This window comes from Oryctolagus cuniculus, chromosome Y (assembly GCF_051225735.1).
Source record: "Oryctolagus cuniculus isolate XC-2025 breed Fujian yellow rabbit chromosome Y, ASM5122573v1, whole genome shotgun sequence".
NCBI classification, from domain to species: Eukaryota; Metazoa; Chordata; class Mammalia; order Lagomorpha; family Leporidae; genus Oryctolagus; species Oryctolagus cuniculus.
The window spans coordinates 6772652-6788131 of record NC_142889.1 but is presented as its reverse complement, the minus strand read 5'-3'; the positions used below and the strand labels follow the sequence as shown (position 1 = coordinate 6788131).

The 15480-nt window shown below is 42.7% G+C and overlaps 1 protein-coding gene across 2 annotated transcripts in view; it reads right to left on the bottom strand.

Annotated features, from left to right (window-relative positions):
* The window catches only part of LOC149119178 (ubiquitin-like modifier-activating enzyme 1), a 37318-nt gene that overhangs the window by 11007 nt on the left and 10831 nt on the right, over positions 1-15480 (bottom strand). For both annotated transcript variants that reach the window (XM_089325144.1, XM_089325145.1), the window contains exons 9-10: positions 316-413; positions 89-235 (exon numbers count right to left, since the gene is read on the bottom strand). In XM_089325144.1, coding sequence (XP_089181270.1) covers positions 89-235; positions 316-413 — 245 coding nt within the window. The remainder of the gene's footprint in view (positions 1-88; positions 236-315; positions 414-15480) is intronic.

Genomic DNA, 15480 nt, shown 5'->3' with positions numbered 1-15480 from the left:
TAGGAGGATAAGGAGGAAGGAAATTGTAGGCAAATGGAAAAATGACCGCTTTGGTCCAATCCACTGGTTATCTCCCCATCTCATTTACCTCATTATGTGGTCGAGGAGATCGATTGTATTGAGAACAAAACCGATGCAGGGCCTGGAAGCCAATGTGCAGCTGAGCAGGGTGAGAATACTTGGCAAAGTCCATTATCACAAAATCTGGCTCTGCCAATGACGCTACTAAGGATTTCTGTGGAAAGTGGGACATCAGGATCAGAGGCCGGAAAAAACTAGAAAACGCCCAGAAACCTACCATCAACTCATACTCACAAAACTAATCTTCTTAGGTACTTTGACCTGACTGACAATGCCTCCACGAATATACTCAGAGAAGCTGGAGGTATCACATATGCTGAAGGTGTAAGGCCCTAAGGGAAACAAAAAAAGGTGGAGGGGAATATGTTAAGTCATGTAACAACTCTCCCATCTTGCCATCTAGCACCATTAAATTTATTTATTTTTTTTTAACTTTTATTTAATGAATGTAAATTTCCAAAGTACGACTGATGGATTACAATGGCTTCCCCCCCATACCGTCCCTCCCACCCACAACCCTCCCCTTTCCCACTCCCTCTCCCCTTCCATTCACATCAAGATTCATTTTCGATTATCTTAATATACAGAAGATCAGCTTAGTATACATTAAGTAAGGATTTCAACGGTTTGCTCCCACACACAAACATAGAGTGAAAAATAATAGATGATTTTTTTAAATGATGATGAAATCAGATCAGACCTATTGTCATGTTTAATCCCAGTGAGAGTCAAGCTGGGAATTGATAATTTCTTTTTTCTTTTCTTTTTTTTTTTTTACAGAAGATCAGTTTAGTATGCATTAAGTAAAAATTTCAGCAGTTTGCACGCCCATAGAAACACAAAGTGAAATATATTGTTTGAGTACTCATTATAGCATTAAATCTCAATGTACAGCACATTAAGGACAGAGATCCTACATGAGGAGTAAGTGCACAGTGACTCCTGTTGTTGACTTTACCAACTGACACTCCTGTCTATGGCATCAGTAATCTCCCTATGCACCAGTCATGAGTTTCCAAGGCTATGGAAGCCCTCTGAGTTCTCCGACTCTGATCTTGTTTAGACAAGGTCATAGTCAAAGTGGAGGTTCTCTCCTCCCTTCAGAGAAAGGTACCTCCTTCTTTGATGACCTGTTCTTTCCACTGGGATCTCACTCACAGAGATCTTTTGCCAGAGTGTCTTGGCTTTCCATGCCTGAAATACTCTCATGGGCTTTTCAGCCAGATCCGAAAGCCTTTAGGGCTGATTCTGAGGCCAGAGTGCTATTTAGGACATCTGCCATTCTATGAGTCTGCTGAGTATCTCCCTTCCCATGTTGGATCACTCTCCCCTTTATTTATTCTATCGGTTAGTATTAGCAGGTACTAGACTTGTTTATGTGCTCCCTTTGACTCTTAGTCCTTTCATTATGATCAATTGTGAACTCAAATTGATCACTTGGACCAGTGAGATGGCATTGGTACATGCCACCTTCATGGGATTGAATTGCAATCCCCTGGTATGTTTCTAACTCTACCATTTGGGGCAAGTCAGCTTGAGCATGTCCCAAATTATACATCTCTTCCCTCTCGTATTCCCACTCTCATGTTTAACAGGGATCACATTTCAGTTAATTTTCAACACTTAAGAATAACTGTGTGATAATTACAGAATTAAACCAGTCATATTAAGTAGAACAGACCAAAAAAATACTAAGAGGATAATGTATTAAGTTGTTCATTAACAGTCAGGGCTATGCTGATCAAGTCACCGTTTCTCATAGTGTCCATTTCACTTCAGGAGGTTTCCTTTTTGGTGTTCAGTCAGTTGTCACCGATCAGGGAGAACATATGGTATTTGTCCCTTTGGGACTGGCTTACTTCACTCAGCATGATGTGTTCCAGATTCCTCCATTTTGTTGCAAATGACTGGATTTCGTTGTTTCTTACTGCAGTATAGTATTCTAAAGAGTACATATCCCATAATTTCTTTATCCAGTCTACCGTTGATGGGCATTTAGGTTGGTTCCAGGTCCTGGCTATTGTGAATTGTAGCACCATTCAATTTAAAATTAAAAACCAAAATACTTGTAGCGCAGACACTGTAAGCCTCTATTCTTACATTCAGGTATCTAAAACTGTTCCTCTCCTGCCCCAGGTTTAGCTCAACCCCCTCAATGACTCTACTTCTAAATACGATTCTAAAAAAAGCCATGTTTATAGCTCTTCCTTTTCAATTAAAAATTGTGAATACCTTCTATCCTTTTTGTCTACTTGAGTGTAGGAGACTGCAAGCACTCAGATACAAAGAATGAAATCTGTCTTTGATCTCCAGGGGTCTGCTCAGGCTCCTGAGACTCAGAACGTATGAAAGAGATGTCTCTCTCTCCTTCTCCAAACTCTAAGAAAGTGTCATCAACTCTCCACCTGAAACTAGGTAATCTGTATACCTTTAACCCAGATCCTTGGGAGAGTCACAACAATTAGGAGAGACCTCTCCTTCACACAACTCAAATCTTGAGGACGTGTCTCGACCATGTCTCACACATGTCTCTGACTTTGGGGCTCAACTCAGAATTTTGCCTCTAGTCCAGTCCTCAGACAACTAAAAGGTTTCAGTTCTGATTAATTTAACTTTCTATAATAATTAACGAAGAAACCACGGAAATCAGTTTTTAACCATGAGAAAAGGCAGTACAAAAAAATGATTCCTGTTAAAATAACAAATGCAATTAGCTGCCTGATTATTCCAGCTTGTTGCCAAAGCACAAGAAGTAGGAAGGATCACAGAAACCAGCAAACACCCTCATTTGACAATGAGTTCAGAATTCAGAGACAAGAACATATTGACTTCACAGGACACAGTTCTTGAGGACAGGGAAGCAAATTAAAGAACACCAGCCTTAGAAATATACTGCAGACCTGAGTATAAAGCATAAAAAATTAACAAACAAAAAAACTATCAAAGGCCAGGAAAACAACTATAAAAACACTAAGATCTCTTTGTAACTGAAGAATGGTTCTAGGAACTCGATGGATACAAAACTCCCACAGATGTTCAAGTTCTTCATACAAAATGCTGATCATACTTGCACACAAACTCTAACTCACATTAGGACATTAGGACTGCAATATCTAATGCAACACAAGTAGATAGTTACATGTGTTCCTGTATATGCTCAATATACATGCAATTTTTATCATTCACATATTTTTGATCTCTAATCGTTCAATCATGGATGCAGAGGGACAGGACCTTAAAACAGGGGGCAAGCATTTGAAATGGTGGTTGGCCGGCACCGCGGCTCCCTAGGCTAATCCTCTGGAGGCCTTGCGGCGCCGGCACACCGGGTTCTAGTCCCGGTCGGGGCGCCGGATTCTGTCCCGGTTGCCCCTCTTCCAGGCCAGCTCTCTGCTGTGGCCAGGGAGTGCAGTGGAGGATGGCCCAAGTGCTCGGGCCCTGCACCCCATGGGAGACCAGGAAAAGCACCTGGCTCCTGCCATCGGATCAGCACGGTGTGCCGGCCGCAGTGCGCCGTCCGCGGTGGCTATTGGAGGGTGAACCAATGGCAAAGGAAGACCTTTCTCTCTCTCTCTCTCTCTCTCTCACTGTCCACTCCGCCTGTCAAAAAAATAAAAATAAAAATAAATAAAAATGAAATGGTGGTTAAGACTGTGCTTCATTAGCCAGCACCTCAAGTTGGCATGCCTACTATGAATTCCAGCTATTACAGTTCTACTCCAGCTTCCTGTTATTGCGCACCGCAGGAGGCAGCAGAAGTGGCTCAAGTCCTCAGGTTCTTGATACATATGAGGGAGTTCCAGACTGAGTTCTAGGATCCTAGCATTAGCCTGGCCCAGGACAGCGGCTGCAGCTGTTTATGGAGTGAAACAGCAGATGAAGTTTGTGTCTGTGGAGGTGGAGGCAAGACGGTGGTATAGCAGTGGGATGTTCCAAGTTGCACAGGGAAAAATGGATAATTAACAAGAAGGAGGAATACAAGCAAGCACAGCAATAATAAAAAGTTTACGCAGAGTGGCTCAGGAGTTCACCAGAGTGTGCACAGGCCCACGTTGCAAAGACAGACAGGTGCCCAAAGTGCAGAAAGGGAACAGTGAGGAGACAGCCACCACTCCCTCAGTGACTCAGGTGAGAGGTTGTGAGCCCACAGAGATGCATACACAGATGAGTGTGGAAATTTGGTGAACAGTAATCGGTGCTCTAAGTGGGAAGAAGGAGAAATTCTGGGGGACGGGCAGAAAGGGTGAACATGCCACGATTCCTCGGTGTCTTACCCCGCCCCCTAACTGGAACTGCAGCTGGCAGGGATAGGCCACATTGGTTGCTTACATTTTCCAGTGTAGGCAGCGGGCTGCACTTTTGCCTCCTGTGCCATGAACCCAAAAATTGTGGGGGCCACCTCATAACACACCCCACCAGAGAACAACAATCACAACAATTCAGAGTGACTTCTCTCCCATCACGCAAGTTACACAGCAAAAAATAAATCTGAAAAACAAACACAAGCTCTTTTTAGTGAACAAAGGAGCAGGGAGACCAGCCCTAGTAGGTGGGGCTTAGTACATCAAAGCCTGGCTACTCTCCTCTTTAAGCTGCCAGAAATAAACAGAGCTCCAGGAGGTGGAGCTGCTTGCTTACACTGGCAACCAGCACAGACACATAGCAGCTCACAGCAGAGGAAAAACAATCTAAAAATTAAATCAATCAGAACACAAACAAATGCCAAAGAACAAAGGAAAAATTCTGAATAAGAGTAAGAAAGAACCAATGAACTTGCCAATGGAGCAATCTAAGTCTTCACAAATAGACAGAAGAAAAAGAAATTGAAGTCATGCTAGGAAAAGAGTTCAGAAAATTGATAAGATTACTTAAGAGCAATCAAAAACAAATTCAAGATCTGAATGAGAAGCACTCCCAAGGAACTGAGATTCTAAAGAGAAGCCAAAATGAAATACTGGAAATGAAAGCTTCAAATTGACCAAATAAAAAATGTCGTGGAATCTCTCAGAAATCAAACATATGAAATAGAAGAGTGAATATGAGAACTGGAAGACAAACTTCTGCAATTAATGCAGTAATACTAAATTAACACAGTAATACTAAACATAAGAAGAACAATTAGAAAATTAAAAATCACAGTTTTAGATTTACAAGACTATATCAAGCAATGTAATGTACAGATAATGAGAGCCCTGGAATGTGTGGAAAGAGAGAATGGATTAAAGGCCTTCTTAATGAAATCCTATCTGGCTGGCACCATGGCTCACTTGACTAATCCTCCACCTGCAGTGCTGGCACCCTGGGTTCTAGTCCCAGTCGGGACGCCGGATTCTGTCCCGGTTCCTCCTCTTCCAGTCCAGCTCTCTGTTGTGGCCCAGGAAGGCAGTGCAAGGATGGCCCAGGTCCTTGGGCCCTGCACCCGCATGGGAGACCAGGAGGAAGCACCTGGCTCCTGGCTTCAGATCGGCGCAGCACGCCAGCCATAGCGGCCATTTGGGGGGTGAACCAATGGAAAAGGAAGACCTTTCTCTCTGTCTCTCTCTCTCACTGTCTAAATCTGCCTGTCAAAAAATAAAGAAATACTATTAGCAAACTCCCACAACATCCAAGTACAAGAAATACATAGAACCCCCAACAGACATGACCAGAAAAAGTATTCACCACGACACACTGTAGCAACACTCAGCTCAGTGAAAGAACAGATCTTTTCTTTTTTTTTGACAGGCAGAGTGGACAGTGAGAGAGAGACAGAGAGAAAGGTCTTCCTTTTGCCGTTGGTTCACCCTCCAATGGCCGCTGCGGCCGGTGCATCACGCTGATCCGAAGCCAGGAGCCAGGTGCTTCTCCTGGTCTCCCATGCGGGTGCAGGGCCCAAGGACTTGGGCCATCCTCCACTGCACTCCCGGGCCACAGCAGAGAGCTGGCCTGGAAGAGGGGCAACCAGGACAGAATCCGGCACCCCGACCGGGACTAGAACCCGGGGTGCCGGTGCCGCAAGGCGGAGGATTAGCCTAGGGAGCCGCGGTGCCAGCCAAGAACAGATCTTAAAATGTGCCATAGAGAAACTGATAGATGACACTCTGAGGAATCCAATCAGACTCACCCCCGACTTCTCATCACAAACCTTACAGGCAAGGAGAAGTGGCATGATATATTCCAAGTTTTAAAAGAAAAATACTTCCACCTGAGAATACCGTACCTTGCAAAGCCACCATTTACAGATGAAGGGGAAGTAAAGATTTTCACAACAAACAGAAACTGAAAGAATTTTTATGTTCATGTGCAGCCCTTACAACACTGGCTCAAGTATGTGCTGCACAGAAACACAAAAAAAGGAACTTCACTACAAAGAAGATGAATGTGGAAAACGACCTAGCTAGAATACAAAGAAAAACCAAAATACATAAACAGCTCTACTTAAGGAAAGGTGACAGGAAAAAAGACAGTATTTAACAATAGTCACACTGAATGTAAATGGTATCAACTCTACAGTCAAAAGACACAGACTAGCTGAATGGATTAAAAAGAAAACCCATCTACAGAGAGCGGCAAGATGGCGGAATAGGAAGGGAGCACACTGACAGTCTGGGAAGAGACAGTTTAATAAAAGTGGAGATACTGCAGGTTCAAGGAAGAGTAGGGGAAGAAACAGCAGAGGAAACTCTTCCGGAACTAGTGATTCACGTGGACCTGCGTGGAGGGTGTGGGAGCCCACGGCTCGGGACACCAGCGGCAGAATCAACACACCAGCGCTGGAACACGAGGTGAGCTGAATCTCAATAGCCCGAGACACCTGTGGGAGAGCAGAAGGAGGAGACTAGAGGGAACGAGGCTTGAAACCCCGTGGGAGAAAGTTCACTAGGCAAACTAAACTAAGCAGAAAAACCTAACTCTGGGAGTGGGGTGGGGGGGTGAAATAACAGGAAATTGGGACCTAGTGAATGTGTGGTGCTGATGAACTGAGACTGTGAAACAAGAGATGGTGGGTGAGAGAACTCATGGAATTCACGTGAGTACTCTCCAGAGACACAACAATTTGGTAACCTTGGCAACCCAGTGGGAGACTGCAAGAGAATTTGAGCCCACACTGAGTGCAGAACAGATTCCCTGTGTGGTCCTTGGGAAACAGCTTCCGATCTATGGCTCCTGTGGGTACATCATTCGCCTGCTAACTACCTTCAATTCCACTCAGCTGTGCAGAATTACTTCCCTTCTGAATCCAAAAAAAAAAAAAAAAGAAAGAAAAGAAAGAGAGATTTACCATGCCTAACCTGGGAGTGTCACCTTTGGCACACCCTTAACCCTGAGGAACAAACAGAGCTCTCAGGCCACACCCAGCTCAAGCCTCTAAGGCTCCATCAAAAGCAGACAGTCCACTTAATACAGTCATAGTATAACAAGAAAAAAGCACCACAGCAAGGGAAGAAGAATCCAAAGAGCATCCACAATGCCAAGCAACAAATGCAGAAACTGAGGAAACAAGAACAAGGAAGACATTATGGCACCCCCAAAATGAACAAGACACCCCAATTCAAGATTATGAAGATGATGAGATAGAAGAAATGCAAGATACGGATTTCAAAACATTTATGATAAGAACAATAAGAAGTTTTCAAAAACAACTTCTCGACCTACAGAAATCCTTACTGGACAGGATAGAAAATCTCCTTCGAGAAAATGAAATCTTAAGGAGGAATCAAAATGAAACGAAGCAACTAGTAGAACATGAAATGCTGATAGTGAAGAGAAATCATAATGAAATGAAGAACTCAATAGATCAAACGACAAACACATTAGAGAGCCTTAAAAACAGAGTCAGTGAAGCAGAAGAGAGAATATCGGATTTAGAAGACAGAGCACAGGAAAGCATACAGTCAAACCAAAGAAAAGAAAAAATATTGTTGGGAATCTACAGGATACTATTAAAAAAACCAACATTTGGGTTCTAGGAGTTCCTGAAGGCATGGAGAGAGAGAAAGGATTAGAAGGCCTTTTTAGTGAGATACTTGCAGAGAACTTCCCAGGTTTGGAGAAGGTCAGAGACATCTGAGTACAGGAAGCTCACAGAACCCCCAATAAACATGACCAAAAGAGATCCTCACCATGACACATTGTAATTAAACTCACCACAGTGAAACATAAAGAAATATTCTAAAATGTGCAAGAGAGAAAAAAAAGAATCATCAGAAATTACTACAAGGACTTGTATGCCAGCAAACACGGAAACCTATCAGAAATAGATAGATTCCTGGACACATGCAACCTACCTACATTGAACCATGAGGACATCGAAAACCTAAACAGACCTGTAACAGAGAAAGAAATTGAAACAGTAATAAAGGCCCTCCCAACAAAGCAAAGCCCAGGACCAGATGGATTCACTGCTGAATTCTACCAGACATTTAAAGAAGAACTAACTCCAATTCTTCTCGAACTATTCAGAACACTCGAAAAAGAGGGAATCCTCCCAAATTCTTTCTATGAAGCCAGCAACACCTTAATCCGTAAGCCGGACAAAGATGCAGCATTGAAAGAGAATTACAGACCAATATCCCTGATGAACATAGACGCAAAAATCCTCAATAAAATTCTGGCCAATAGAATGCAACAACACATCAGATAGATCATCCACCCAGACCAAGTGGGATTTATCCCTGGTATGCAGGGATGGTTCAATGTTCGCAAAAACAATCAATGTGATATACCACATTAACAGACTGCAGAAGAAAAACCATATGATTATCTCTAATGACGCAGAGAAAGCATCTGATAAAATACAACGTCCATTCATGATGAAAACTCTAAGCAAATTGGGAATAAAAGGAACATACATCAATACAATCATAGCAATTTATGAAAAACCCACGGCCAGCATCCTATTGAATGGGGAAAAGTTGGAAGCATTTCCACTGAGATCTGGTACCACACAGCGATGCCCACTCTCACCACTGCTATTCAATATAGTTCTGAAAGTTTTAGCCAGAGCCATTAGGTAAGAAAAAGAAATTAAAGGGATACAAATCGGGAAGGAAGAAGTCAAACTATCCCTCTTTGCAGATGATATGATTCTTTATTTAGGGGATCTCTACTAAGAGACTATTGGAACTCATAGAAGAGTTTGGCAGAATAGCAGGATATAAAGTCAATGCACAAAAATCAACAGCCTTTGTATACACAGGCAATGCCACGGCTGAGAAAGAACTGCTAAGATCAATCCCATTCACAATAGCCACAAAAACAATCAAATACCTTGGAATAAGCTTAACCAAGGACGTTAAAGATCTCTACGATGAGAATTACAAAACCTTAAAGAAAGAAATAGAAGAGGATACCAAGAAATGGAAAAATCTTCCATGCTCATGGATTGGAAGAGTCAACATCATCAAAATGTCCCTTCTCCCAAAAGCAATTTATAGATTCAATGCAGTACCAATCAAGATACCAAAGACCTTCTTCTCGGATCTGGAAAAAATGAAGCTGAAATTCATATGGAGACAGTGGAGACCTCGATTAGCTAAAGCAATCTTGTACAACAAAAACAAAGCCAGAGGCATCACAATACCAGACTTCAGGACATACTACAGGGCAGTTGTAATCAAAACAGCATGGTACTGGTTACAACAGCATGGTACTGGTTCAGAAACAGATGGGTAGACCAATGGAACAGAATAGAAACACCAGAAATCAACCCAAACAACTACAGCCAACTTATAGTTGATCAAGGATCTAAAACCAATCCCTGTAGTAAGGACAGTCTATTCAATAAATGATGCTGGGACAACTGGATTTCCACGTGCAGAAGCATGAAGCAAGACCCCTACCTTTCACCTTACAGAAAAATCCACTCAGCATGGATTAAAGACCTAAATCCACGACCCGACACCATCAAATTATTAGAGAACATCGGAGAAACCCTGCAAGATATAGGTACCGGCAAAGGCTTCTTAGAAAAGACCCCTGATGCACGTGCAGTCAAAACCAAAGAATGGGAAAAAATACTTGCAAGCTATGCAACAGATAAAGGATTAGTAACCAGAATCTACAAAGAAATCCAGAAACTCCACAACATCAAAACAAACAACCCACTTAAGAGATGGGCCAAGGACCTAAACACACATTTTTCAAAAGAGGAAATCCAAGTGGCCAACAGGCACATGAAGAAATGTTCAGGATCACTAGCACTCAGGGAAATGCAAATCAGAACCACAATGAGGCTTCACCTCACCCCGGTTAGAATGGCTCACATTCAGAAATCTACCAGCAATAGATGCTGGAGAGGATGTGGGGAAAAGGGACACCTACCCACTGTTGGTGGGAATGCAAACTGGTTAAGCCTCTATGGAAGTCAGTCTGGAGATTCCTCAGAAACCTGAATATAACCCTACCATACAACCCAGCTATCACACTCCTTGGAATTTACCCAAAGGAAATGAAATTGGCAAACTAAAAAGCTGTCTGCAACTTAATGTTTATTGCAGCTCAATTCACAACAGCTAAGATCTAGAATCAACCCAAATGCCCATCAACAGTAGACTGGATAAAGAAATTATGGGACATGTACTCTATAGAATACTATACAGCAGTCAAAACCAATGAAACCCAGTCATTTGCAACAAAATGGAGGAATCTGGAAAACATCATGCTGAGTGAAATAAGCCAGTCCCAAAGGGACAAATATCATATGTTCTCCCTGATCGGTGACAACTGAGCACCAAAAGGGAAACCTGCTGAAGTGAAATGGACACTGTGAGAAACGGTGACTTGAACAGCCCTTGCCCTGACTGTTGATGTACAATGTAATACTTTATCCCTTTTAGTATTTTTTTTTGTTCTAGTACTATTGGTTGAACTCTGTAATTAACACACAATTATTCTTAGGTGTTTAAATTTAACTGAAAAGTGATCCCTGTTAAATATAACAGTGGGAATAAGAGAGGGAGGAGATGTACAATGCGGGACATGCTTAAGCTGACTTGCCCCAAATGGTGGAGTTAGAAATGTGCCAGGGGATTCCAATTCAATCCCATGAAGGTTGCACGTACCAATGCCATCTCACTAGTCCAAGTAATCAATTTCAGTTCACAATTGATCACACTGATAAATCTAAGAGTCAAAGGGATCACACAAACAAGGCTAGTGTCTGCTAATACTAACTGATAGAATAAAAAAGGGAGAGAACGATCCAACATGGGAAGTGGGATACCCAGCTGACTCATAGAATGGCAGATGTCCTAAATAGCACTCTGGCCTCAGAATCAATCCTTAAGGTAGTCGGATCTTGCTGAAGAGCCCATGAGAATATTTTAGGTATGGAAAGCCAAACACTCTGGCAAAAAAAAAAAAAAAAAACAAGAAAGAGAGACCTAAATGAAAGATCTCTGCGAGTGAGATCCCAGTGGAAAGAACAGGTCTTCAAAGAAGGAGGTACCTTTCTCGAAGGGAGGAGAAAACTTCCACTTTGACTATGACCCTATCTGAATAAGATCGAAGTCGGCGAACTCAAAGGGCTTCCATAGCCTTGGCAACTCATGACTAGAGCCTAGGGTGATTACTGACGCCATAAACAAGAGTGTCAAATTGTTAAGTCAACAACAGGTGTCACTGTGTACTTACTCCTCATGTGGGATCTCTTTCCTTAATGTGTGTCCAATGTGAAGTAATGTTATAACTAGTACTCAAACAGTATTTTACACTTTCTGTTTCTGTGTGGGCGCAAACTGATGAACTCTTTACTTAACATATACTAAATCAATCTTCTGTATATAAAGAGAATTGAAAATGAATCTTGATATGAACGAAATGGGAGAGGGAGCGGGAGATGGGAGGGTTGTGAGTGGGAGGGAAGTTATGGGGCGGGGGAAGCCATTGTAATCCATAAGCTGTACTCTGGAAATTTATATTGACTAAATAAAGATAAAAAGAAAATGAAAGGCAACCCATCTATCTGTTTTCTTCAGCAATCACACCTCACCAGCAAAGATGCTTGTAGACTGAAAGGGAAAAAAGGTATTCCAAGCTAACAGAAACGAAAAAAGTGGCCATCCTAATATCAGACAAAATAGACTTTAGCACACCAACTATTAAAAAGAGACAAAGAATGACACTACATAATGATTAAAGGATCAATCCAACACAAAGACATTACTATTATAAATCTGTATGCATCTAATTACTGGGCGCCTGGCTATTTGAAAGAATTATTATGGGATCTAAAAGAAGATACAGACTCAAATATCATAGAAATAGGGGACTTCAATACCCCACCTTCAGCAAGGGACAGATCAAACAGACAGAAAATCAACAGGATGGCCGGCGCTGCGGCTCACTAAGGCTAATCCTATGCCTGAGGCGCCAACATCCCGGGTTCTAGTCCCGGTTGGGGCACCGGATTCTGTCCCAGCTGCTCCTCTTCCAGTCCAGCTCTCTGCTGTGGCCTGGGAAGGCAGCAGAAGGTGTCCCAAGTTTTTGGGCCCTGCACCCGCATGGGGGACCAGGAGGAAGCACCTGCCTTCTGGCTTCGGATCGGCGCAGCGTGCCGGCCGTAGAGGCCATTTTGGGGGGTGAACCAATGGAAGGAAGACCTTTCTTTCTGTCTCTCTCTCACTGTCTAACTCTGCCTGTCAAAAAAGGAAAGGAGAGGGGAGGGGAGGGGAGGGGAGGGAAGGAAATCAACAGGGCAACAAACAGAGCTATTTGATACTACAGATCAAACAGACCTAGCAGATATTTACAGAGCCTTCCACCCCACAGCTACAGAGTACACATATTTCTCCCCTGTGCATGCAACTTTCTCTAGGATTGACCATATGCTAGGTCATAAAGCGAGTCTCAGCTAATTCAAAAAAGTTTAAATCGCACCATGTATCTTCTCAGACCACAATGCAATGAAGCTGGAAATCAACAACTTGGGAATCTCTAAAGCATATACAAACACGTGGAGACTGAACAAGATGCTCCTGAACAAACAGTGGGTCGTAGAAGAAATCAAAAGAGAAATCAAAAAATTTCAGGAAGCAAGAAGACAATACAACCTATCTATATTTGTGGGATACAGCAAACGGTAAGAGAAACGTTTATAGCAATAGGTGTCTACTTTAAGAAACTGGAAAGTCACAAAATAAATGAACTCTCTAAGTACCTCAAGGATCTAGAAAAACTACAGCAAACCAAATGCAAAGCTAGTAGGTGAAAAGAAACTATAAAATTAAAGAAGAAATCAACAAAATTGAAACAAAAAATAAGCAAAATGAAGATTTGGTTTTTTGGAAAAATAAACAAAATTGACACAACATAGGCCCAACTAACTGAAAAAGGTGATAAGACTCAAATCGATAAAATTAGAGATGGTAATGGAAATTTAACAACAGACACACCATAAATAAAACCTAAACAGACCCATAACCAGACAGAAATTGAATCAGTAATAAACGCCCTCCCAACAAAGAAGAGCCCAGGGCCAGATAGCTTCATTGCTGAATTCTACCATAAATTTAAAGAAGAACTAAACCCAGTTCTTCTCAAATTATTCAAAACAATTTAAGGGGAAGGAATCCACCCAATAAGCCAATATCACCTTAATTCCTAAACCTAGAAAAGATGCAACAGAGAAAGAAAACTATAGACCAAGCTCCCTGATGAATACAGAAGAAAAAATACTCAATAAAATCCTGGTCAAGGCTGGTGCCGCGGCTCACTAGGCTAGTCCTCCGCCTTGCGGCGCCAGCACACCGGGTTCTAGTCCCAGTCGGGGCGCCGGTTCTGTCCCAGTTGCCCCTCTTCCAGGCCAGCTCTCTGCTGTGGCCAGGGAGTGCAGTGGAGGATGGCCCAAGTGCTTGGGCCCTGCACCCCATGGGAGACCAGGAGAAGCACCTGGCTCCTGGCTTCAGATCAGCGCGGCGCGCCGGCCACAGCACGCCGGCCGCGGCGGCCATTGGAGGGTGAACCAACGGCAAAGGAAGACCTTTCTCTCTGTCTCTCTCTCTCACTGTCCACTCTGCCTGTCCAAAAAAAAAAAAATACTGGTCAAATGAATCCAACTACACATCAGAAAGATCACTCACCCAGACCAAATGGGATTTATCCCTGGTATGCAGGGATGGTTGCACATTTGAAAATCAACCAATATGATAAATCACATTAACAAACTGAGGAACAAAAGCCATTTGATTATCTCAACAGATGCAGAGAAAGCATCTGACAAAATACAACACCCTTTCACGATGAAAGCTGTAAGCAAATTGGGTTTATAAGGAACATTCCTCAACACAAGCAAGGTAATTTATGACAAACCCATGGCCAGCATCACATTGAGGGGGGAATATTTGTAAGCATTCCCACAGAATTCTAGGATGAGAGAGAGATGCCCACTCTCACCACTGCTATTCAATATAACTCTGGAAATTTTAGCCAGAGCTATTAGGCAAGAAAAATTAATCAAGCCGGCGCCATGACTCAATAGGCTAATCCTCCGCCTGTGGCGCCAGCACCCCGGGTTCTAGTCCCAGTTGGGGCGCCGGATTCTGTCCCGGTTGCCCCTCTTCCAGGCCAGCTCTCTGCTGTGGCCCGGGAGTGCAGTGGAGGATGGCCCAAGTCCTTGGGCCCTGCACCGCACGGGAGACCAGGATAAGCAGCTGGCTCCTGCCTTCGGATCAGCGCGGTGTGCCAGCCGCAGCGCGCCAGCCACAGCGGCCACTGGGGGGTGAACCAACCAAAAAGGAAGATCTTTCTCTCTCTCTCACTGTCCACTCTGCCTGTCAAACAAACAAACAAAAAGAAATCGAACAGAAGTTGGGAAGGAGGAAGTCAAACTATCTCTATTTGCAGATAACATGATTCTGTATTTAGGGGATAAGAGACCTTTGGAACTCATAATAGAGTTTTGTAAAGTAGCAGGATACAAAAACAACACCCAGAAATCAACAGCTTTTGTATACACAGACAATGCCATGGCTCAGAAAGAATTTCCAAGGACAACCCTACAAAAGCAATCAAGTACCTTGGAATAAATTTAACCAAGTATTTCAAAGATCTCTACAATGAGAATTACAAAACATTAAAGAACAAAATAGAAGAAGATATAAAAAAAGGAAAAATCTGCCATTCTCGCGTATTGGAAGAGTCAATATCATCAAAATGTCCATTCTGCCAAAAAGCAATTTATATATTCAATGCGATAACCAATCAAAATACCAAAGACATTCTTCTCAGATCTAGAAAAAATAATGCTGAAATCAAATGGGGGAACAGGAGACCTCAAATAGCTAAAGCAATCTTATACAACAAAAACAAAGCTGGAGGCATCACACTACCTGACATCAAGATATGCTACAGGGTAGTTATAATCAAAACAGCCTGGTACTAGACAAAATTGCAACAGAATAGAAACCCCAGAAATCAATC